Genomic DNA, 22,613 nt, shown 5'->3' with positions numbered 1-22,613 from the left:
TTCAGTAAAGCCAAGATGTATTAGAGCTTCTGAAAAGTCCTCAGTGCAGAGGCCCAGAGCCAGCCAAGTAGCATGTTCTTTCGCCCAGTAGGGGCAGTTGATTTGTTTCTCCTCTCTGGCATTTTAGCCTGGTTTCACGTCAGCGCTTGGATTGCTCCACTTCTCACTCGGCACTGCTGGTGAAACTGTTTACTGTGCAATTGCCTGCATCACTCAGCGTGCAAAAGCACGTCCAGTAAAGCCCTTCATCAGTGTAACCATCCAATGTCTCTTCCTCCCAGCAGGTGAGCGAGGTGGGTGATGGGATGGATGAAGCCGAGCAGGACCAGTATGAAGCCCGTCTCAAGGAGCTCTTTGACAGCTTTGACAGCACGGGCACTGGATCCCTTGGGCAGGAGGAGCTGACCGATCTGTGTCACGTGTTACATCTGGAGGAAGTGGCTCCTGGCGCGCTGCAACAGACGCTTCTGCAAGGCAACCTTCTTGGCAGGGTAAGGCTGACTGACTGTGGAGGGAGTAAGTGGCAGAGGCCATGTGCCCCTGCCAAAGCCAACAAGCACATCCTACCTCATGCAACTGTCTAGCAAAGGGGGATAATGAAAATGTGGGGCGTGCCCTGATTGTTGCATCTCAGTGGGAGCCCATGGGAACTTTCGGTTATTTAATTCAGAATCCCGGTCGTTACTGTAAATTAACGGCTTCTGTGACTTCTTGCAAGGGAAGAGGCAAAAAGAGCACTAGTCAATAAAGCTGCTTTTCCCTGCAAACTGTATTTTGCAGGACTTCTCTCAGTGCTCCCTGTTCTAGGCTAATGGCCTGACCTAGGCCGTTTCTAGGCTAGGGCAACCCACAATGGGGTAACTGGTTACACTGGCACCAAACCCTAACGTAGATACGGTGCACCAGGGCACAGCAGGGCTTGCGCTGGTGTGTTACCCAACTGAGATGCACCGATGCAGCGTATGCACATGAGGGGTTTGTAAAGATGTAACCGTGCTGATGTTGCTAGGTGAAGGTAGGAGGCTGCTTATCTCCTCTGCTGTAAAAGGTAATGACCCTTATACAGTGACTCTCCTCTCAGCTGCTTGTAAGCAGAAGCCAAGAGTGACTCAATTCGAGCGTAATCTTTACCGTAAGAAAATAGCCTTCTTTTCCCTATGGCTTTCACTTGAACTGAAACAAGCGCACAGAGCAGTTGCCGAAAGAGGAATTCGTGACAGTGAGGAAGAAAACTATTGCTAATGAATGCATTTCGTAAGACTTTAAGGAAGTCAGTCACACTGAGTCTTTGGGCAAGAGTCACTTCCTTTCCGATGCAGAGCGGAGTGACTTCTGCTTCAACTATTGCACTCAACTAAGGGGGTTTGTTTACACACAAACTGCCTTTAACTCGGATGTTGCCCTGATTTAATTAAACTGGTGCAGCTTTGTTTGGTACACTCTTACACTCGTTTAAACCTGTTTTCATCCTATGTAAGATGGTGCATCAATTTAGCTTATGCCTGTTAAATAACAGATATAAACCAGATTTAAACTGATGTAAGTGTGTCCACACACCTAAAGTTGCACCGGTATAACTCAGTTGGGGCAACATCAACACGTCTAATTAAATGGCTGCAACATTTAGACCGGCCCTTATGACACTCTGTCCAAATATACTCCTGGCAGCAGGCTTGGAAACGGGCCATCATTGGTTCTACAGGTGTTCATTAACTTTCCATGCAAGTGATCTGGCTTTGTTTCAGTTTTGATACTGTTTGTGTTTAAAGTATTTTCCCTTTATTTCTTCCATGGGGTGGTGGTAAGAAGAAATCCTGTGACTTTGTGCTCCAGCGGCCTTCCAGATAGCGGGGAGGGGGTGTTCAGTCTTTGTCTAATGGCCTCAATTATTATAGAATTCTTAAAACTGAGGCTAGTTTCAGACATGACGTTGATCTTTTACATTTACAGTCCACTGTATCCTCCCACTCTACAGAGAGCATGGGATTTCCTCAGATGTAACCAGAATACACTGCTGTGACTCCTGAGCGGGTGGATTATGTGGAGGAGCAGCTGTGGTCTGTGAATTGTTCGCCACAGCCGAGCTTCCCTCTTGCTAGCTCACAGAATCTGTGTACAGTGATCCTGTGTACCAGATTTAGTACCAGCTTGTCTGGATAATGGTGGTGCAAGTGAATGCACCTGTTTTTAAAGCAGCATTAGGGTGTGATGGTTGCTTTATAGACTTCAAGATCAGCCTGTTGCTCAGTGTGAACCAGGTGTGCATCATGGGACTTTCAAACTTAAAACAAATGTCACGTGTTGCTGGGCTGTATCCTATTGCACAAGACGCCTGCCCCTGAAAATGAAGGGCTTCGGCGCTGAAAGCCTTTGTTTCATAAAACTCCTTAAAATCAGGAAAACAGAGGAAGCTAGGGCCAAGTTTCCTCTGCTTCAGACTAGGGCAAATGCAATAATTTGACCTGCAAATTTCTCACCAAACCTAATCTCCCTCAGACAAAATAACTTTGTAAAAAAGAAACTTCCTCCCCCTTGGTTGAGATTCTCTTGCTGATGGGACTTGCTGGCAGGGAAGCATTAATGGATACAAGAGGAGACTTCTGACCTTTCCAAATAGCAGCATGGCATTTGCTTGAATACTAGTTAGTTACTTTCCACACCAGCTCGAACTTTTTCCGTTCAGACGCGATCATCCGGCTTTGCTGCGGAACATGAGAGCAGACAGGGGTGGGGAATAAGGGGTGCCTCAAAAGCGTGGTTGCTTGAATTTTGCCAGGGAATTTGGCCAGCTATGCTAGCTGTAAAGCTAGAACCAAGTCCCTTGTCAGATGCCCACTTGGAGAGTAACCAGGGACAAGGTAAAAAGGAAACGTTGGAAATGCTCAGCCTAAATAAAAGAAGAGGCTGCTATTAAAGAATGTCATGAGGACTGAATCACTCTTGCATAGTTACCACAACGTGCTTAATCTCTTAAAGCTTTCCTGAGGCGAATACAATGTTTTTTGGGGTTTTTTTGGCTTTGGGAACAGTTATGTTATAGTCTCGTGTCTTAATGAGAGTTCTGATAATCTGTCTTCAGCCTCTCCTCATGCCTCCCCGCTTACCCCACTTGCTAGTGGCATCAATGGTCCATGCCTGAGTATGAACCTGATTTAATGGTTATCAAATCCTTTGGGCTTCCTAGGGAGGTTGTCAAGAGACTGGCAGTAAACACGCTGCTCCCTAATGGAGGTCTATTCCATCAGCACCAATCTAGTTCCTGCAGATGGTTACTCTCCACACTATGAGTGGCTTTTGTTTTGTGTATTTAAAAAGCAACCTTGTTTTAAAGGACACTTGTGCGGTGGGGGAGAAATGAACTGACGTGTCTAAGCAGTTGCAACTCGGCAAGTCATGTGCAAGCTTTTGTATTTGATGTTTGCCTATGAATAATGAATACACGAAGTCGCGGCATGTAGTATGGTATTTGCCCAGTGCCCCGGTGATGAAAGTTATATAGCAATGCATACAACAAACACTGCTTCTGATGTACTTGGTGGTTATCTGGAATCATGTCAGTTTGAATTAAGCTAACATACCACTTTCTGTGCATAAAACTCTAAGGATTAACCAATCCATTCTACCTTCCCGGTATGTCTTGGTTATAGAAATCCGATAGTTTGTCTTGCAGTAGGACTAACCCAACTCTCTCTATCCTTTCTTATCTCCATTGTGTACTAAGGCAGTGCTCAAAATAACCCTTCAAATTCCTCTGTGGGGTGCATTTCATCGTGCCTTTTGAAATACAGTAGCCAGGGTGCTTGTACATTTCGGTCTATTTTCTGGACTTTAACAGTTAACTATGGTTCTTGCATCATAAATGCTCAGTAGGGAATAAAAAAATTAGTGTTAGTGTGACTTTTGCATCAGTTGTGCTTCTAGTTCAGCCACACTGAAAATGTACTAGGTGCCTCCCAAAACAAGGAGACCTGGTCCCTGCCTTAGAGTTGAAATGTGAGGTTAGACCATGTAGCCATTGGAATGTATTTTACCTAGTTCCTTTCAGATGGCAGAAGCTTTATGCTGAACTGTAATAGCTGAATGTTTGCTGCTTGTGAAGGATCAGTTTAGTTTTACAGCTACATAGGTTCATACAGATCTCAATAGCGATTCCTTGCATCTAGTCAGCATTTAATGCTGTCGATAACTTTCCTCTATGGCCTCAATGATAAAACTAGCTCTTTAAGGAAACTTGTCTTTCGATTTGATTTTCAACAAAAGGAGACAACCAAAGTTTCCATCCCAAGAATCTTAAGTTTAAAGAACTACCAAGGAGAGTCTGTTTCTGGTAGTGCTCTATGCTGTTCCTTCATGCTGTATAAAGACAGCCTCCCAGCTCTTTCCTGCTGATCCTGACTTCTCTTTGATGGGAGGACTTTGGTATTGGGAGGACTGGGTTGGTTCCATCGCAGGAGGCTAAAACCTCTGGCTGTCCCAGCCCCTGTTTCTGGGGAGTATTGAGGCTCCGGCAGTCCAAGTATCCAGCACATTAGAGACACGTATTAAACAGCATACAGCTTACGCTGTGCCAATACCTAGTGGAGATGGGTGGGCGGCCTGGCCTGGTCTAAACTGGGGTTCGTAGCCACTGAGGTTGATACACCCATGCGACCCATAGTGCTGATGTGCTGTACTCGTGTAAACTGTACCTGGATTTAATGCAGATTGAATCCTGTAGTGATGCCAGTGGTTAAAACTCTGGTGTAGACAAGGCTGAAGACTCTCTTGTGGCCTTCTTCAGGAGAAGCTGGAAGAGGTCGGGTTTCAGACAGATACGCCTGATGTAAAAAGCAAACGGGCAAACATGCACAGAGAGCACCTGCTCCGTTCGTTTTCCTTTTGCAGCTCCCCTTTAAAGGGCTGCCAGCTGCCTCCCTGAAATCTCTTAGCAAAGTCTGCCACGATAACATTCTGTATCTCTCTTCCATTCTGTAATTTTTTGTGTGTGCATATAAAATGGGCTGTTTAAGAATCCATCTATCCCAGTTTATTCTCCACCTGAGGTCGTTCTCTGTCTGTGACCGTATGGTTGGTTGCTGTGGGAATGAATTCACAAACAGAGGATTATGACTTCAAGTCGAGAATCTTCTATGAAGAACAAGGAAAGGGAAATATAAGAAGCTGGTACCAGATTCTCTCATGGGAGAGGTAACTTGAAGAGTGTTGATTTGGCTTGTGTTGAGGCGAATAGTGAAAATAATGAATAGTTTGACACACACACCAGCGCAGGGTCCCTTCTAGGCCTATATTGCTACGATTCTGTTTTTTCTTTCTAGTGCTGATAAGGGTGCTAGTTTATAGGAAGCTTCCTTCTAAAAATGGGTCTCAGGATTTCTAAACACTGTCAGGAAAATGCTGCAACGTGCAGTTCAGTTAGCCTCTGATCACTGTGGGGAAACTGAGCCATCCTATCTATGTACGTATTGTCTGTTGATTTACTTGTACTTGGATAATTCTTCTCACCTGGGACAAGATGCCTTATTCAGTGGGTGAGTACAATATAATTTAGTCTTTGTCTTCCTCTTCCTTGTGAGGACGTGGTGAGTAGATTGTGTGCATGGGATGAGAAATCCCCAGGATCATTTTGCAAGGCTATCGTAAATAGTGCACCAAACCCAACTTTTTTTCCCCCCCCAGTAGCCTAAATCTGCTAAATAGTGGCAATAATTGTAAAGCTTTGGGACTGGGACCTTTCCTCCCTACCTGTTTGTAGCAGCATCTAGCACAATGGGCCACTGGGTTGCTAATGCCATACAGAACTAATGCTGTGTCATTCTACTCCATTTTATTTCCTGTTTGTTATGCATTAGGAGCTTTGTAGTAAATGCTGTACCAACAGCACATGGGACCTACAAACTTGAGAGCTCTGCCAATTGCTAGATTCTGAAATGTCATTTGGACTCCCGTTAATTCAGTCATCAAGAGCATTAAACTTTACATCTGCTGTAACTATTTCACCACGGTGCTCTCTTCCTTCTGTTTTGAAGGGGCTTAGGAGTTTTTTTGATCTTGAGTTTCTAAGACTGTTTTTCAGAAGTTGAGGTAAATGGAGCTGCAGTCGAACCTCAGAATTACGAAAACCTCAGGAATGGAGGATGTTCGTAACTCTGAAATGTTTGTAATTCTGAACAAAATGTTTTGGTGGCTCTTTCAAAAGTTTACAACTGAACATTGACTTAATACAGCTTTGAAACTTTACTATGCAGGAGAAAAATGCTGCTTTCCCTTGATTTTTTTTTTTTTTTTGTAGTTTAAGTTTAATGCAGGACTGTACTGTTGTTTTTTTGTTTCTTCTACTGTGTACTTCCAGTTCCAAATGAGCTGTGTGGTTGACTGGTCAGTTCATAACTCTGAGGTTCTCCTGTATGTTCAATAGCTGTGCTAGTGTATTTGTACAGGCTTTGCTGTATCGCAGATTGTCTGATAGAACAGTATCTCCACTTCCATATCTTGACAAGCTTTTTCAAATCTCTGTGTACTGTACCTCCATCGGCCTTTAAAAAAGGCTGGGAAATGAATGTGTCAGTAAAGAAATTGCATGGTGACAATAGCCATTGCTTGAGGATCTTTGGTGTAAAGGGACAACTAGCTTTTAAAACTGTAATTTTGAGTTTGAGGTGCAGTCTGTCTGGGGGTCCCCTGGTCAGTTCTTTGAGTGTGTTCCTTTTTTACTTTTAGCAATTGCATTTTCTCCAGACTTAAATGATATTTTTTGTGAAAGACTCATACAAACATAAGGTCTGTTTCATCATTTTCTTTGGACAGCCAAGATCAAATGTGCAATATAAACAACAAAAGAATACTTCCTCCCCTCTTTCTCTTTCTCTCTCTCTTCCCCCCCCCCCCACCCCCCCACCCCCGTCTTTGGTTTTAATGATTTTTACTGTATGACAGAAGCAGGTTTAAAAAACAAACCAACCCTCACATGTTCACTCTTTCAGTTGACTGTGTCCCTCTAGCAGCTAAATCTTAGCGTTCAGAGATCACATGCCAAATTGTATTCCTCATGAGAGGCCTCCCAGCCCTTTTCCAATGGGACGACTTGTATTTTTGTTGTCATTTCCTTCATAGTCTCCATTTTGGGCAGGGCACCTGTACATTTTCTCAAGTTCCCCGGGGTTCTTGTTTCACGGCTAAACACACTATTGTGGTACCTTGCAGTGATGTATTGTAGGACTAATTATTTGCATTTTTAATCCCATTGCATAGCTGATTGCAATGTTAATTTTTTAAGACTACTATCCGCTTCTTCCCTGAAGACTAATCTCCTTTGGATTCTACTTGAAGCGGTCATGGTGAAATTGCTTCGTGTGATAAAAATGAGCCATCTGTCCCGTGTGCAGCTGTTTGGCTAGAGTTAAACACCAAGGGAAACGCACTGGTTCTACTCTCCCCTCCCTGCCCTCTCCTTCCCCTTCCTTAACTCTGCTTGTAAAACTCATTCAATTGCATAGCAAACTCTGACTTGGCAGGAAATATCTCTTTAAGCCTTTAGCATTGATATATTGTGCAGCAGCTTCCTTCAAAACAATGAGCACTCTGTTAGGTGAGAACAATATACTAATACTCCCCCCGCCCCCCCCCCCCATTCGCTAGCTATACATATCTACTCTTGAGTACTTAAGGGGTTATTCTTTGCCTCTCTGCTAAGAGAGGTATCTGAATAATTCCCACTAGTTATTGGTTGTATCCCTCGCACACTGATGGGAGAACAGACACCCCCCCCTTTTTTTACGTGTTTCTCATCGCACATAAATAGTCGCCAGCAATTTACAAGTAGCTGGAGTTTGTTCCGTATAGTACAGTAGGAATAATCCACTAACTAAATTAAGCAGCAAGCCCATGCGAGTGATGCTTAGAAGTCATGTCTAATAGTATTTTAGCACCTTGCTCAACCACTCCTTAACTAAAGTAGATTATATGTAACTTACACCCCTGAATTTGCCCAGTTGGCTTTAGTCAGCCCTTTGGGTCACTGATTGATTGATAACTTTGGCAGTCAGCTGGCTAAATCGTTTTGGGTGCTAAGGTTCTTAAGCACTGGTACTTCGGGCAAAGTGAGCTGGTGGCTCCGACTGCTAGGACTTGCCGCCTTCATCACACAGCGCTTTACACCATTCTCCGCTTGGAGAGAAAATTACAAGGAATGTGGTGGGGGATGTGAAACACGACCAAGTGACTCCTTCGACCCCGTCCGCGGCCCCAACTACACTGGGACGTTGATTTAATGCTGCCAGCTGTCAGCAGTAGGTCCTCTGAACCGGTGCTGAAAATGGTTTAACTGCTAATATATTCAGCACTGACTTAGGGTACCCCGTTGTTATTACTGGGCCAGTTTCCTAGTGCTGAATCTGAAACCTCACCTCTCCCCCCCCCCCCCCCCAAACACATCCTAGAGAAGATGATGCAGGGGGGAACTGTTAATCTAACTCCTTCATCTTTTATTCATGCTCATTTAGTTTAAATGTCAAGTTTTTTTTGTTTTGTTTTTAATCAGGCAAATTCTCCCATCCCTGTAAACTGCCCTTTGAAGTACACCAGCATTTTGAAATATATGTAGAATGAATGGCAGCAATTAGTATTTAGATGAAGTAGTCTCTAACAAGTTTCTTTACGGAACATGTATCTAACTCTGTTTAATTACTTCTTGTGCATATGTTTAAAAATCTAGTGGTGATTTGCATAGCTTGAACCGTTGAGTCCAGAATTCATTTATGCTAGCAGATGAGCTGATTCTGTTCCTTAGCAGCAGTGTGCATGTACAGCAATCTGCATATTGTTGCTCTTGCGTAGCTGTCTGGATGCTCTGTGATCTGCCCTGGGATAAGGAGAAATCTCTCTTTCTGGCCTTGTCATTCACTGCTAATAAAGGTGCGGGATTTTTTAACCTCAGTGTAACTAACATGTGTCAGCTGTCCTGAGGTTAAAAATACAGTGCGGACAAGGCTCTGTAGTTTTTACTTCAGTGGAGCTAGATGGGGGCGTAGTGTTGACTTCAGCTAGTTTACCTCATGGTTTAAACTAAAGTGCTTCATCTTCACTATTTACCTCAGGATAGGTCACGTGCTTAGGTTAACCCAAAGTAAAAAACCGCACCCCTTTGTCAGGAAAGATGGCTTGTCTGGTTAGGCAGGCGTATTAACACTGTACGACTGCGCAAACTAGGAGAACTTAGCTATAATTCACTCTCTGGACAGTCCCATCAGTGGTAGTTATCAGCCTGGTCCCGCATACTAGAGCTTCCACCACTGGTACACTACTGGTGCAAGTGCATTTATGGCCCCCAAATCTGCTAGTGTAGACAAGGCCTCGGCAGTTAGTGCCACTAGCACAGGATATTTTTCAGGAAGAAAAAAAATAAACCAAATCTTGTACAACGCTGAGAATTCTATTCTGATTCGTCTGGCTGAAAGGGAAATCCCTGAGGGTAGCTGTGGCTTGCAATTGAGCCACGTTAAATAGCTTTACCCCTTGTCCTGTCATTTTCTTTTTCTGGCTCGCTGTGCAAACTGGGGGCAGCTATACAGCCTGGGTGTCTGGAATTGTTGGCATTCAGAAATATGCTTCTACAAATGAGGCTGTGTCCCTGCCACATTACTGTTAATAGCAGTAAAGCAACAGTGCTTCTTACAGGCGATGCAGAAAGGCCAGGACGACAGAAATGCATGGATTCAAATCTCTTGTGGGGATCTAGCCTCCCTCTTCTTGTTTTACCATATTTAGAACCCAAGACTTCTAGTCCTGTAGATGACCTTGAAAGTATAAACTAATGCACTGCTGTTTCAGTCTGTCAGGATGCAGGCTCAAGACACTAGTGCCAAAAGGTGTGAAATTCCCCTATTTGTTTCAATGGGTGTTCTGAAGCTTAATTACAGCTATTTATAAGCATTTCTATGTCACTCGTCACCATATGGCTACTATTTCACTGTGGACCATCAAACCAGACATCTCCAGCTAACGAAATGTTCATTCATTCAAACGTTTCACAAAACAGCTTAGCAAGAAACTTAAAACTAGTCTGGTCAGAGTACTCGACCACACCATGCTCTGCCCTGTCCAGGGGATTGGACAGGTCTCTTCTACCTAATTGTTCTTAAGTCATGATTCTGCATGTAGTTCAGTGTTCAAATTCTTTCCTTCACTGGGTAACTGAGCTGCTTTCTGGCATTCTCAGGAATCGATGTAAAAGGGGAGTCTGTCTTTGCCACCAGCTAACCCCCATGGTGAGGGTGGTGAGTTTTCTATGAATCGTGGGTGACTGGAAGCAGGTCTCCTCTTGGGGTGATGCAGGAGCAGTGATAGTACTTCAGGCTTGGTTAAGCGGTGTGCTCTGAAAAAGCTCAGAACTGTTCCAAAATGCAGCAGTGGTTTGCTTAGCAACACCGACCTCTGGGATCGCATCAGCTCCGTGTTCTGCTCCCTGCTCTAGCTCCTCAGTGAATACAGCATCCAATTATACGTCCCAGCCCTGGTATCGGAGCCCTCCATGGGATTGGATCTAGGTACTCGAGATCACCTCACCTTTCCCACTAGTACCTCTGTGTTTCACTGGAACTGTGTCACTCAGCCAGCCAGGGGAGGCCTCCGAGTGCCGCGGACAGAACATTCACAGGAGCCGGGCCTAGACCAACCAGCTCCCTCCTCCAGGAGGAGAGACCGTAAGTCTTGCCACTGTCAGAGCTCAGTGGAAAATGTTCAGCTAGTACTTAGCGTTAGAGCTCAGTGACTAGCTGGTGCTTTTTGGTTCAGTGGCTGACCCCAAAAATCCAGGAAAAAAATCATCAGTTTTGAACCGAAACTGACCTTTTTTTTCTTGCCAAAATGGAACTTTTGTTTGGGTCAATTTTGAAATGAAATGTTGATTTGAGACAAACCATTTTGATGTTTCCAATCCCCCCCTCCTCCATTTTTTTGGCCAAAATATGAATTTTTTTTCAGCGATGTTACTATTCACCTAAACAATTTTGTCAGCTCTGCTTCGCTTCCCCTCAGTGTGTTGACACTCGGAGAAACACCCTACAAATAACCCAGGCTGTCTGTCTTAGACTGGGAAGGAAGAGAAGACGATTGTAGCATTTTCTTAAACACTAAGGCTATGTCTACACTGGCAATTGAACAACAAAACTTCTGTCTTTCAGAGGTGTTAAACCCCCTCCACGAAAGACACAAGTTTTGCCTTGACAAGTGCCAGTGTGAACAGTGCGTTGTTGGAAGGAGCACTCTCCTGCTGACAACACAAACGCCGCTCGTTGGGTGTGGAAGTTGTTTGCTGGCAGGAGTGCCGACAAACACCGGCTACGCTGCACGACTTCTAACGGCACGGCTGTAGCGACACAGCCATGTCTCTAAAAGCTGTGTAGTGTAGACACTACACTTCAAATACAAAGAGAAATGAAGCTGCTGTACCAGGTACTGAGAAGTGACTGGGTTGAGCAAGGTGCTGAGCTAGAGGTTATGTCTAAAGACTATATGGGGCTAATCTAGCAGGCAGTGTTGGTGCTCTGACACTGCCCTATGCCTTCTGTTGTGAAAGATGCTCTGGGGGTCACTGATCTGCGAGCGGTTTGGTAGGAAGCACCATTATGATCCCTGGTCTACAGAAGAATCCACCTGAAGCATCAAAATGGTTTTCCTGTCACACAGCTGTACTCTAGGCATTGTTTGCCATTCACATAAGTAAGGGATGTCTCTTCATGTTGAGACTCATTTGAGACTTTTGCAATAGGTTTTGGTTTTAAACAAATCTGTGCATTCAAAGAAGTGGCCTGGGTACGTATGGAGCGCCATCTGCTTAAACAGACTCCCTTGCGTGAGTCATGCAGTATCACTTCAGACTTTTACCCCGGATTTCCTTGCCCATGTTAAAGGCTCTGTGCTGGTTGACTTATTTATTTGTCTTTCTCTCTTTCAAGGTCCACTTTGACCAGTTTAAAGAAGCGCTGATCCTTATCTTATCCCGAACCTTATCGAACGAGGATGACTTCCAAGAACCAGGTAACATTTCTCTTAATGTGCTTGAAGAAACCTTTTCTGTGCTTGAGAGAAGAGGACCCCAGCAGCATTTAGAGAGAGACGTGGATACAAGTGCTGGGGCTGACTGAGGCAGAGGCTTTTCTCGTGTTCCTTTGGCAGAACTTTCCTTTTAAGAACCTCCTGGAAGTGGAGGAGGGGAGAATTCTGATCGATGGTAGAAAATGTGTTTGGTTTTATGCACATTTTTTTGGGCATTTATATGCCATTTCTCACCACGGTCTAGATGCCTGGACAGGCATGAGGACTTCTGGAATCCCTGTGTCTCAGAACTCAGCAAGAAATGTTGGGCTGGAAGGGACTGTGAGGTCATCTAGCCCTGCCCACGATGCTAAGGCAGGACCAAGTCTACCTAGACCATCCCTGACAGGTGTTTGTCTAACCTCTTCTTAGAAACCTCCACTGATGGGGATACCACAACCTCCCTTAGTAACCCCTTGTGTTGTATATGCCCCAGTGTTTTAGGAGCCTCACACAAACAAGTACAGACAAACTGATGAATCCGTAGCTGTTCAATTAAGATGGGCCTTCCAAACTCCTGAACTTTGGAGAAATGCTGACATTGGTTTTGGGTGATGGTGTGATAACTAGCCCTCATTGGGTGAAGAGATCTGCACGGCTGTGTACTGCTGTCCTCTCCTTTTAGTGAAGCCGGGTGAGACGGTAAAATTACTCCGTTTAATAAGTTAGGGAGAAAGGATGGTCGTATGGTTTAGGTGCTGGACTGGGACTTGGGAGATGTGGATCAAAGTCTCTTAATGTCTCTGTGGTTCAGTTTCCCAGTTGTGGAATGGGGATGATACTTCCTTTTCCCTCTCAATTCTGTCTCTTCTATTTAGATCGTGAGCTCTTCAGGGCAGGGACTGGGTCTTGTTATCTGGCACAGTGGGGCTCTGATCTTAGTTTCAGCCTCTACAGGCTACTGTAATATTGACACTGATAATTTGAGATTTTTATAACTGAATAGAACAACCTAGCTAATCTCACATTTCAAATAGAGGCACTTCAAGTCTTTGCCCCCTCCCCCCACCACAAAAAGCAAGCCAGTTCCTTGCATCATTTGAGTGATCATTAAGGGTACGTCCAGACTACCCGCCGTATCGGCGGGTAGCGATCGATTTATCGGGGATCGATATATTGCGTCTCAGAGACGCGATATATCGATCCCCGAACGCGCTCCCCGTCGACTCCGGAACTCCACCGGAGCGAGCGTCGGTAGCGGAGTCGACGGGAGAGCGGCGGCCGTTGATCCTGCGCCGTGAGGACGGGAGGTAAGTTGGAATAAGATACAGCGATTTAAGCTACGGTATTCCCATAGCTGAAGTTGCGTATCTTACATCGACCCCCCCCCCCCCCCCAGTGTAGACCAGGCAAAAGATGGGTGGGGGAGGGAGGGAGGAATGGATGGAGAATATAGCCAGCACTAATGCTTGTTGGTGGAGAGCATGAAGATGGTGCACTTACATGGGACGCCAGCATGTAATGACTCTATATCCTGTCTACTCCCTGGTGACCTTCAACAGGCGTTGTGTAACTTCAGTGTGATGAATGCTAGGTTCATTGTCTAGTTCTTCACAGGAGCCTGAAAGGAAGTGACCAGGTGTGCCCAGAAAAGCTGAGATGAATTTTTAAATGAACAACAAAAATTGTCACGCTCTATAGTCTGAGCTGGTTCTGCTGCTGCCTTCTGCGAGAAATTATATCATGAGGATTAGGCCCATGACCTCTGCTTGCTTGATGATTATTCCGTGTGGTCTGATTGCAGCAGGAAAGGTCAAGTGTGCAAACCCAGATTGCAGCTCCATGTGGTGGTTTTGTAGCTGTGCACATCGCTGGGGCAGAGAAACGGATCTCTGCGCCACACAGGAGTTTTGCTAGTTGTAATGTCTGAGTAATTAATCTAGCGAACACAAGAAAGGAATCCCAACAGTGCAGACTTGGCTTAATGCTTTCTGAAGAAAACCTGTTCTATGTAACAAGCTGTAATATGCCGTTTATTTCTTAAGGTCTCAGCCTTAAATGACACTTTTTGAGTGACAGAAATATGACTAGCTTTCAGTTTGTGTCCTCTTAGTTTGAAGGAAGGCTTCTCTTATTGCTACTAGCTCTGAGTATAACAATCAGCTTGCCAGGGCAGCGGTCATTGCTAGCTAAGTTCTGGTGGGAGTTAGGTATCTCCCATACGTTAATGCAGTAGTTTGAATCCCTTGCGTTTTCCTTGTGAAAGATGTAAAAAATGTGTGGGGAGCCCTGTTAGTTTCCTAGCATTGCAGTGGCACAGGGACTTGCAAACCCACACCTCTTTGGGCAATTTCTTTCCCTGAGATTCAGTTGCTACAAGTTCATTGTGGCACAGAAGACGTGGGACCAACAGACAGCTCCTGGGTGACTTGCTTCCTAGGCTGTGGTACAGGTGGGAGTTTCAGTCCTGGAATGGAATATGCACTCTTAATTTTTCCTTAACTCCTAGTGGCTGGCTAAAGCAGCATCACAGGCCTGGTGAAGACTTATTCCTCCTTTCCCGTAAAGCTAGTGCCCCAGTCTAGTGGCGGGTGGGAGGGAGATGAGGTGGAAAATGGTAACTGGCAATAGAAGCTGGGAAAAATCGGGGATCCCACTCGGTGAGCTGGGAAGTTTGGACCCTCTGGGGAAGAACCAGCAGACTGTGAGAGAAGACACCTATCCCTGTGTAAGGGGGTATTAGTTCCCTAGTAAACTTAAACATCTGCCCGTTTCGAGGTTAAGCTTGTTTGCAGAGATTTTGTAAGGGATAATGGAGATATCCCATCCCATCTCCTAGAACTGGAAGGGACCTTGAAAGGTCATCGAGTCCAGCCCCCTGCCTTCACTAGCAGGACCAAGTACTGATTTTTGCCCCAGATCCCCAAGTGGCCCCCTCAAGGATTGAACTCACAACCCTGGGTTTAGCAGGCCAATGCTCAAACCACTGAGCTATCCCTCCCCCCATTGTTAATGCACAACATCAACAATGAGAGAGGCCAGGATAGAGCTTCTAAAGGCTGAAAGACACGGGGAGAAATCCAGAGCAGCCATCTTTGGGAGCTGTGCAGAGCCCTGCTGTGGGAGTGCTGGGGCCCTGCAACTCTCAAGGGAATTCTGTCTGAAACTGAAGCAAACATGAGGGGTCCAGGCTGCTACTGCATCTCCAGTTACTAAGTTTGACAACTCACGCCCCGGATGACCAATTTATTGACATAGAGGCCAAGTTAGTGGGACAGAGTGCTGACAGAACATTTGAGATGGGACTTGAGAGCTGAAGTCTCTCTGTCGCCTTCATTAAAGCAAATAACATGCTAAACAGACTGACGATATTGGGGAAACAAATTGGACTTAAAGCCATCAGAATAATTGGTCTTCCTGAGGGAAAACAACTGGACTGCTTTTCCAGGAGCTGAGAGTTCCAAAAATATGGCATTGAAACATAGCTGAAGGTCCAGTATGCCCTGAAATCTCGCATAGAGCAAAAGAAATGCTGAGCATGCTACCGGAAGAAAAATCCTATTTAATGCAGCAGATGTCCAAGATACAAGTATGACAACAGCAGGAAATGCAAAGAATATATGCCAGTTTTTTAAAAAACCATAGAGCGTTCTGTTCTACCCAGTTCTAAGAGTGACTTGAGAGAGTTCCTTTCTATAAGGAAAGTGTTTGTTTGAACCATCTCTGTTTTTCTCACCCAAGCTCCAGGTCAGTCATTTGGCACAAAGATTTCTGGACAAGCTAAGTAAAAGCCCTCAGAAATGAAGCTCATTGGGGCTGACAATACAGAGATGTAATGCTTCAGACCTCTCACTGCCTTTGGGTCTGTTAACCATTCCTCTCCTGGTTCTCCTTTCTTTGTTTCAGCCTGTCATTTCAAGCTCTTGGATAAGTAGGAAATGGATTATGGACCAGTGCTAGGTTTATATGTTCTTCATCCTCCCCAGAAAGTTGCGTGGCTGAGAGGAACTTACTATTGTCAATGTCCAGCCCTTTCTAGGATTAGTCGGGCAATCTGAGGAATGCTAAACATAATCTGGGGAGCCCTCCTAGCTGTCTATCATAGAGTAAGATCTAAATGGTGATTTATTTATTTATTTTTTCCCCAGAGGCACTGAGCATCTGCAGCTCCCCCTTGACTTCAGCTGGAATTCTGGTGCTGAACAACTGAAAATTGGGCCTTTAGAATCTGTGGTTAGGATCTCCCTTTGTTATGTCACATCTGTATGTAAATCATGTAATCCTTTCTGTGCTTCTGAGCAGGGGACAGCAGGAAATCCAGGAAATAAGAGATGGCTTAACAAGGGGCTAACTTTAAGTCCAGTAAAAATGCTGGATTCTTCTCCTAGATCTTAAATTTCTGATCGCCCTCTCTTATCTAGAGGGATCGATAGTGAAGTGAAATTTTATACAAATGCAGAGAATTGTGTGGTTTTTGTCAAACAAACACCCCCCCCCACACACACACACACCCCAAAAAACAAAACCTTCCAAAGAACTGAGTGGAAAGCTGTTCTTGGCAGATGTATTAGTACAGTGAATGTGGAGAATCCCATGCCTGATGGCAAGGCACCATGCAACAAAAATTGTAACTTTTCCCTTGAAACATTGGTCTAGAAGCTGACAGGTTTTCATCTCATTCTCTGAGCTCTTGAAATTGTTTAAAGGGATGCTGCCAAAGGTGGCAGATCTTGAAACTATACCAACAAGCTCTATGGTTCACATCATTTCATGATGCAAATCAACCAGTCCCCTCTGTGAGCCGGGGGGCGGGGAGGATAGCTGGTCTCTTGTAAGGGGATGAGGTTATTTGTTTAATTCCCTTCCAGCTCATCGGCATGGAGCTGGCATGTAGAGCACCGCAGACCATGCCCATGCATGCCGATGAACCAAGACTAATTTGGTGCTCTGTGTTCAGTAGTGAATCATCATCCAACGAAGATGCTCAGGAACTTATATTTTCAAAATAATGGTTCTAGGAAGGGCCGAATTTTGGGTTATCCCAATGAAAACGGTAACCAAACCGAAGCAGTAGGGGCATGAACTCCAATAGAAGAGGGTAACTGGGGCCTGGCAAGCCCACCCCACTTGTGAGCTCACCTGTGGGAAGGTGAAGGAAATCTTATACAACATTCCAGTCGCTTCTAACAAATCTTGTTGGGGAAAGGTACCTAAAGAAGACAAACGACTTGGTAAGTCCAAACAAAAAGGCCGACTGATGCAACTCAGGGACTGGTGAGACCACGTCTGGTGAACACTGATTTCCAGTCCCACACTTCTTGGACTAAAATTGGAGTGTTGGAGATTAGGCCTGACGGATGAGCAGGATAGTGTGAGGATAGGCTATTCTTCCTATCGCCCCTTTTTGTGGCCCTTAAAAAGGGTAGGGGGTGGGGAACTGACTGAGGGATTCCCAGACGGGCGGGGAGGGCCGGCCAGCCTTCACTTCACTCCAGAGACTCTGTTCTGTGTGAGCCTCAAGGACCATCATATCACTGAAACAGCCAGGCCTCCAGGCACCAGTGGGAATACCTGACCATCGCTGCTGCTCCAGTGAGGACCCACCCTGATACACGCAAGAGCCTGCTGTTTACTGCCCTCTCATGTGTTGCTTTCCATTATCTTCCTCCTGTTCTACTTCTCTTGGCTTTTCACCTGATCCCAAAGCCAGCTGTACCACATGGCAAGAACACAACAAGATGAGAGAGTCCGTCCTGCTCTGCCCAGCATGAGAGAGACCCATAAAGGAGAGGCATCAGCCAGGTCACGTCCCAGACTGGGGAAGTGAGCCAGAGTTCAGAGCAACAGCTGTCGCGGTCAACCTGCCAGTCCATAGCATCCATCTATGACTAACTAGCTGCCTTCTATGCTGAGAACATCAACAAAAGCTGTATTCCCCCAACCCCCCTCATCCCACACCTTTACTATCCTGTCTCTTCTCCCTCTTGTGTTGGTCTTGTCAAAGGCAGGGAAAAGGACTCCTTTATAACTCAGGGTTAATTCTGAAGCTCAGTTCTTCCCCAGCAGGAAGGAGTGCTTGAGAAAATGAGACGGACATCCTCCCCCTGAAAAAGGAATTCTGATTGGGATAGTTATGTATAAACACTCCCTTCCAATTCCAGAATAACTTTTTTTTCCTTGTGTAACTTGATCAATAAACTCCCAAACTTCGGCATGAATTTTCTAGTGCATCTGCCATGGTACTAAGCAGGCCAAGGTCTCTGTACTGGAAACCCTGAACCACACTTACTTGTGTTAACGTGACCCTGTCACTGTACAACCTTTAACTCTCTGGGCCCGTGTAGGCCATCGCAATTGACACAACATAATTAGAGTAATATTTGTCATCTGGATTTTGAATGTCATGAAATCCAAAGGCTTATGTGTCAGCTAGGGAGTCCAATAGGCCTGGAAGGAAAGTATATTTAATGCATTTTGACAAGCTGGCAAAATGTAGAGGTGTTCACTTTTTCTTAAAATTTAGAGCAAAATTCCTCTCTCTAATGCTGTTGGTATCAAATTTTCAGCAAGTAACGTAATTTCAGCACTGTCAGCCCCAAGCTTTCAAAAATCACCAATCACGCCCCCCAGAAATAATGAGATTTAAAAAAAAAAATTCATAGGTTTTCAGGCTGTGATTCTTCCTCATGTATGCTGCACTTGTTCTTTTGTGAAAGCCTCTGTCCATGTGCCTGGTAAGCTAACGCTGCTCTACATGAGGGCGTAATTCAAATTGGGGGGGTGGGATTGGTTCAGAAATGGGCTTCAGGGAACTTCATTCTTGAACTCGAAGCTGGTCTCTGCTCAGGAGGGAATGACTCACTCCAGTTGACGCATAAAGCATAGCCTATCGCAACAGCTGTTGCGTGCAGAGGAGGAATCAAGCTTGTGGTTGCGGGAACACTTGTGTGCTCATAGTGAGCTTTCAGTTTGGCAGGCAGCAAAGGAGCCAGTCAGCCCGTCTCGGTATTTTCCTTGAGAAACCTGCACGACTCTGAAACAATGTTAGAAGTAGGGAGGCCAGAAGAATCCAGCCTGTTGCCGTGACTCATGTTGGCTTCCTGGTTATTGATTTCTGCTTCTGCTAGAAGATAACCCAGGGGGTGAGGAAGAGATGTTTGGGGAGCGCTCCCAGCATTTGGGACAGGATTTTGTGCAGGTTTTTCTCTTGGAGAAAAAGGTGGGGTCAAGGAAGCTAAACCAGTTGATCTTGAGTAACAGAGGGAGCACTTGGTCCGGACACTTGGGTTGAAGCCCGTGGGTGAGTTTGCTGATTCAGAGACATGCTGGCGGTAGTGGAGGAGGTTGAGTTTCCCCAGGAAAGGCAGGTAGTAAGACGGCCTGTGTGCTCGCTGGAATAATGGAATTAGTGATGCTGCGGGGCTGTGTGTGTGTTTCACTGGGGAGGGGCAGACGGCAGGAGTGGCAGCAGGGGGCTTTTGCCTTGAAGAGTGCCCTGCATGCGCAAAGCCGAGGTTGAGACGGCTGTTCTCTAATGGGCTCCTGCCGCGCCAGCGAGCTCCCTTTGATCCAGCAGGAATCTCACGTAACGAAACTCCAAGGGCTTCGTTCTGATGTGCTTGACTGTCTCGTCAGTGGCTTTCGTTCCGATGCAGCCATTCTCCCTTCGGTGGGTTCTGCCTCACAGGGCACGGAGTGTCCTGGGTTCCTGCTGACTTCAGAGAAGTGACAGCGCTGGATCGGAGCTCTCTCGGGTAACGATGCGTTCAAAGGGGACGTGCCAGACTGCAATGTCAGAAGAGAAAGGAACAAGAATGGCCTCTTGCTGCATAAGCACTTCCTGCAGAGGGAGCTGGCTGGGGACTTGGCCCAGTGGATGGGTTTGTGGGCGTGGGTGAGGTTGCAGCTCTCTTGCTTCACAGCCGCAGCCAGTCTGGTGAAATGTGCACTTTGGGGGGTTCTCCTCTCGCACGTGGTGGCGTTCCTGGGAAGGACGTTGGATTGTGAATCGGCTGGAAGCACCTCTCTCAGGGAAGGGACCTACTCTGCTCCATTATTAAGCAGATGTAAAGCCTGGGGGTAGCCATACATCCAAGTAAGCAGCTCCACCTGCTCTGTTGAAAGTAGGGGAGGGCTCCCCATACTTCCCCTTCCTCCGTGGCTGATGCAGGGAGCGCTCCCTGTCCTGTTGGCAGTCTGTGTTTAACCCCTGGGGGTAGCGGCTGATGTTGCAAGGAAAAACTCAGCTGACTTCTGAACCGGAGCATCAGCATCTCAGACTAAGGGCACCAGTTGCCATCCAGAATTCCCACCTGGCTTGGAAGTGGCTGGTTGTCCAACCCTCTGGCCTGAAGAAGTGCTGCATTAACTCCTGCCTAGAAAACAGGAGGAGGATGTTGGCTGTGGAAGAGACAGAGAAAAAGTCGGAGAGTGGAGAGTTAAAGGATCCTAGGAGTCCACTCTGTCAGCCAACGTTCCGCCACGGAGCAAGTGATTGTGGTTGAGAGATTTCAGCCACCTCAAAAGAGTGGTGTGTGTGTGTGTGTGTGTGTGTGTGTGTGTGTGTGAAAATAAATTTATGGCAGAAAAATAGTAGCTGTGCTTCATATACATTTGGACTCTTAAAACTGCCTTTGCCCTGGGTGTTCTGACTTGGGCTCCCATCCTGCAATGAGCCATTTGAGCACTGATCCATAATAACTTCAGTGGTTGTCGGTTAACATGGAGTCACTTATTGTCTCATGTTTAACCAAGTAGAATGCACCTGTTTCTCCATATAGAATTGGAGGGAAAATTGGTTGATGGATAATAAAGCAGATTAAAAAAAAAAAATCTAAAATCAGTCGTGTGTAAAATTAATCAGGCTTTTTTCTGTAGCAGCAAATAAGAAGTAGGGTTTTGTGTTTTAGAAGCCTGGTTAGGAGTGGATTATCAGGATGGAGTTAAAGATTAAAAGAATGCTCTAAACAAATTGAAGACCAGCTTACTGCAGTACTCACATGCAGTTGGCTGCTGCGTTCGCTCATGATACACAAATATTGGAGAGAACAGAACTGATCACCTAATGCTGCCCCCCAAAAGGCATATTGGGAATAACTTACAAGCACTGTGAATGTTCCTAGCCATCGTGGGACTATCATCCCACGGGGGGAGGGATAGCTCAGTGGTTTGAGCATTGGCCTGCTAAACCCAGGGTTGTGAGTTCACTCCTTGAGGGGGCCACTTAGGGATCTGGGGCAAAATCAGTACTTGGTCCTGCTAGTGAAGGCAGGGGGCTGGACTCGATGACCTTTCAAGGTCCCTTCCAGTTCTAGGAGATAGGATATCTCCATTAATTAAAATTAGACTCTCTCTGCTGGACATGTATGGTCTGTTCCAGTTCCCTGGCTTTGCTTGTGCCCCAGTTCTGCAAGCGGATTCACATGGGAAACTTTCTGCAGTCGGGCGCCATCCATGTGGGCCTGAGAGTGCCCATGCAATCAGCTTTCACAACTGGGGCCTTCAGACAGGCGATGATTCATTTATAGGAGGGACCTTGCGCCTCATAGAAAAGGGGTCTTGTGTCTTTAAAACTCCAGCAGCTTCTGCTCTGCCAGACAAACGGCTCCAGCAGGCCTCAGTAGCTTGCTGTTTTGTGGCTGCACATTGCTAAGACTGAAGTGTGAAATAGGGCCTAAGAGGAGTTTAGACGATGCCTGGTATCTCTGGGGATTAGGATTTACTAGATTCTATCTCTCTAATGTGATTTGTACGGTGGTAGCCTGGCTGACTTTGTTTGCAATGACTAGGAGTATTTGGTCTCTTTTTAAAGAATCTTGAGCAGTAAAGAAATTAATTTCCCCTTGAAATGACTGGCTTTCAGGGTAGTGGCATCCTTCATTTTAAACCCCTTTTGTGTGGTAGCTGGATTTTGATGCTTGGGTTAGGAAAGCAAAGTCTGTCCTTAATAATAGGGGAACATTTGCCGCAAGGGTTGGAAGGACTGATTCAATCTCATCTCTTCTCCTTACTCCAAAGGTCTGAGACTAGAGCGTAGTTTTGAAGTACTCTATTTGGTTCCAGGAGGTAGAAAATAAAGATTGACGCTTGAACCATGGAGGCATTTACTCACCGAAACAGATAACCAGGAGATGTGGTGGATTCTCCATCACTTGTAGTTTTTACGTCAACAGTGGATGTCTCACTTTAAACTATGTTATTTCAATTCCAAGCTATTGGGCTAAATGCTAAAGATTCCACACAGTGATGCCTGCCTGCGTTATACTGCAGGGCTGACTAGATGATCATAATGGTCCCTTCTGGACTTAATCTAGGCAGGTGCTACCATAAAGATCAGTCTGCCTGTCAAGTTTTATCCGATAATTAATTGCAAGCTAAGAGTAGAAGGTTAGGCACTAGGTAAGATTTTTTCCAAAGTGAGTTAGGCACCTAAATCTCATTGAAAGTCAGTGCATCCCCCACCAACCCTCATTTGGTCTTCATTCAGCTTCTTCTTGGCAAGATGATAGCCCGAGGTTCTGTGGAAAGCAATGACTTGACCTGTCTCCTGTTCACACCCTGGAATACCAGAGGTCAGGAAGAGC

General features: G+C 45.7%; 1 protein-coding gene across 2 annotated transcripts in view; it reads left to right on the top strand.

Annotated features, from left to right (window-relative positions):
- Positions 1–305: 305 nt before the first annotated feature.
- NIN (ninein) overlaps positions 306–22,613 on the top strand; it is a 99,554-nt gene continuing 77,246 nt past the window's right edge. For both annotated transcript variants that reach the window (XM_065403007.1, XM_065403008.1), the window contains exons 1-2: positions 306–491; positions 11,952–12,033. In XM_065403007.1, coding sequence (XP_065259079.1) covers positions 306–491; positions 11,952–12,033 — 268 coding nt within the window. The remainder of the gene's footprint in view (positions 492–11,951; positions 12,034–22,613) is intronic.

The sequence above is a fragment of the Emys orbicularis genome, chromosome 4 (genome assembly GCF_028017835.1).
Source record: "Emys orbicularis isolate rEmyOrb1 chromosome 4, rEmyOrb1.hap1, whole genome shotgun sequence".
Taxonomy (NCBI): Eukaryota; Metazoa; Chordata; order Testudines; family Emydidae; genus Emys; species Emys orbicularis.
The sequence above is the reverse complement of the archived record's forward strand: the minus strand, read 5'-3'. Positions and strand labels throughout refer to the sequence as shown.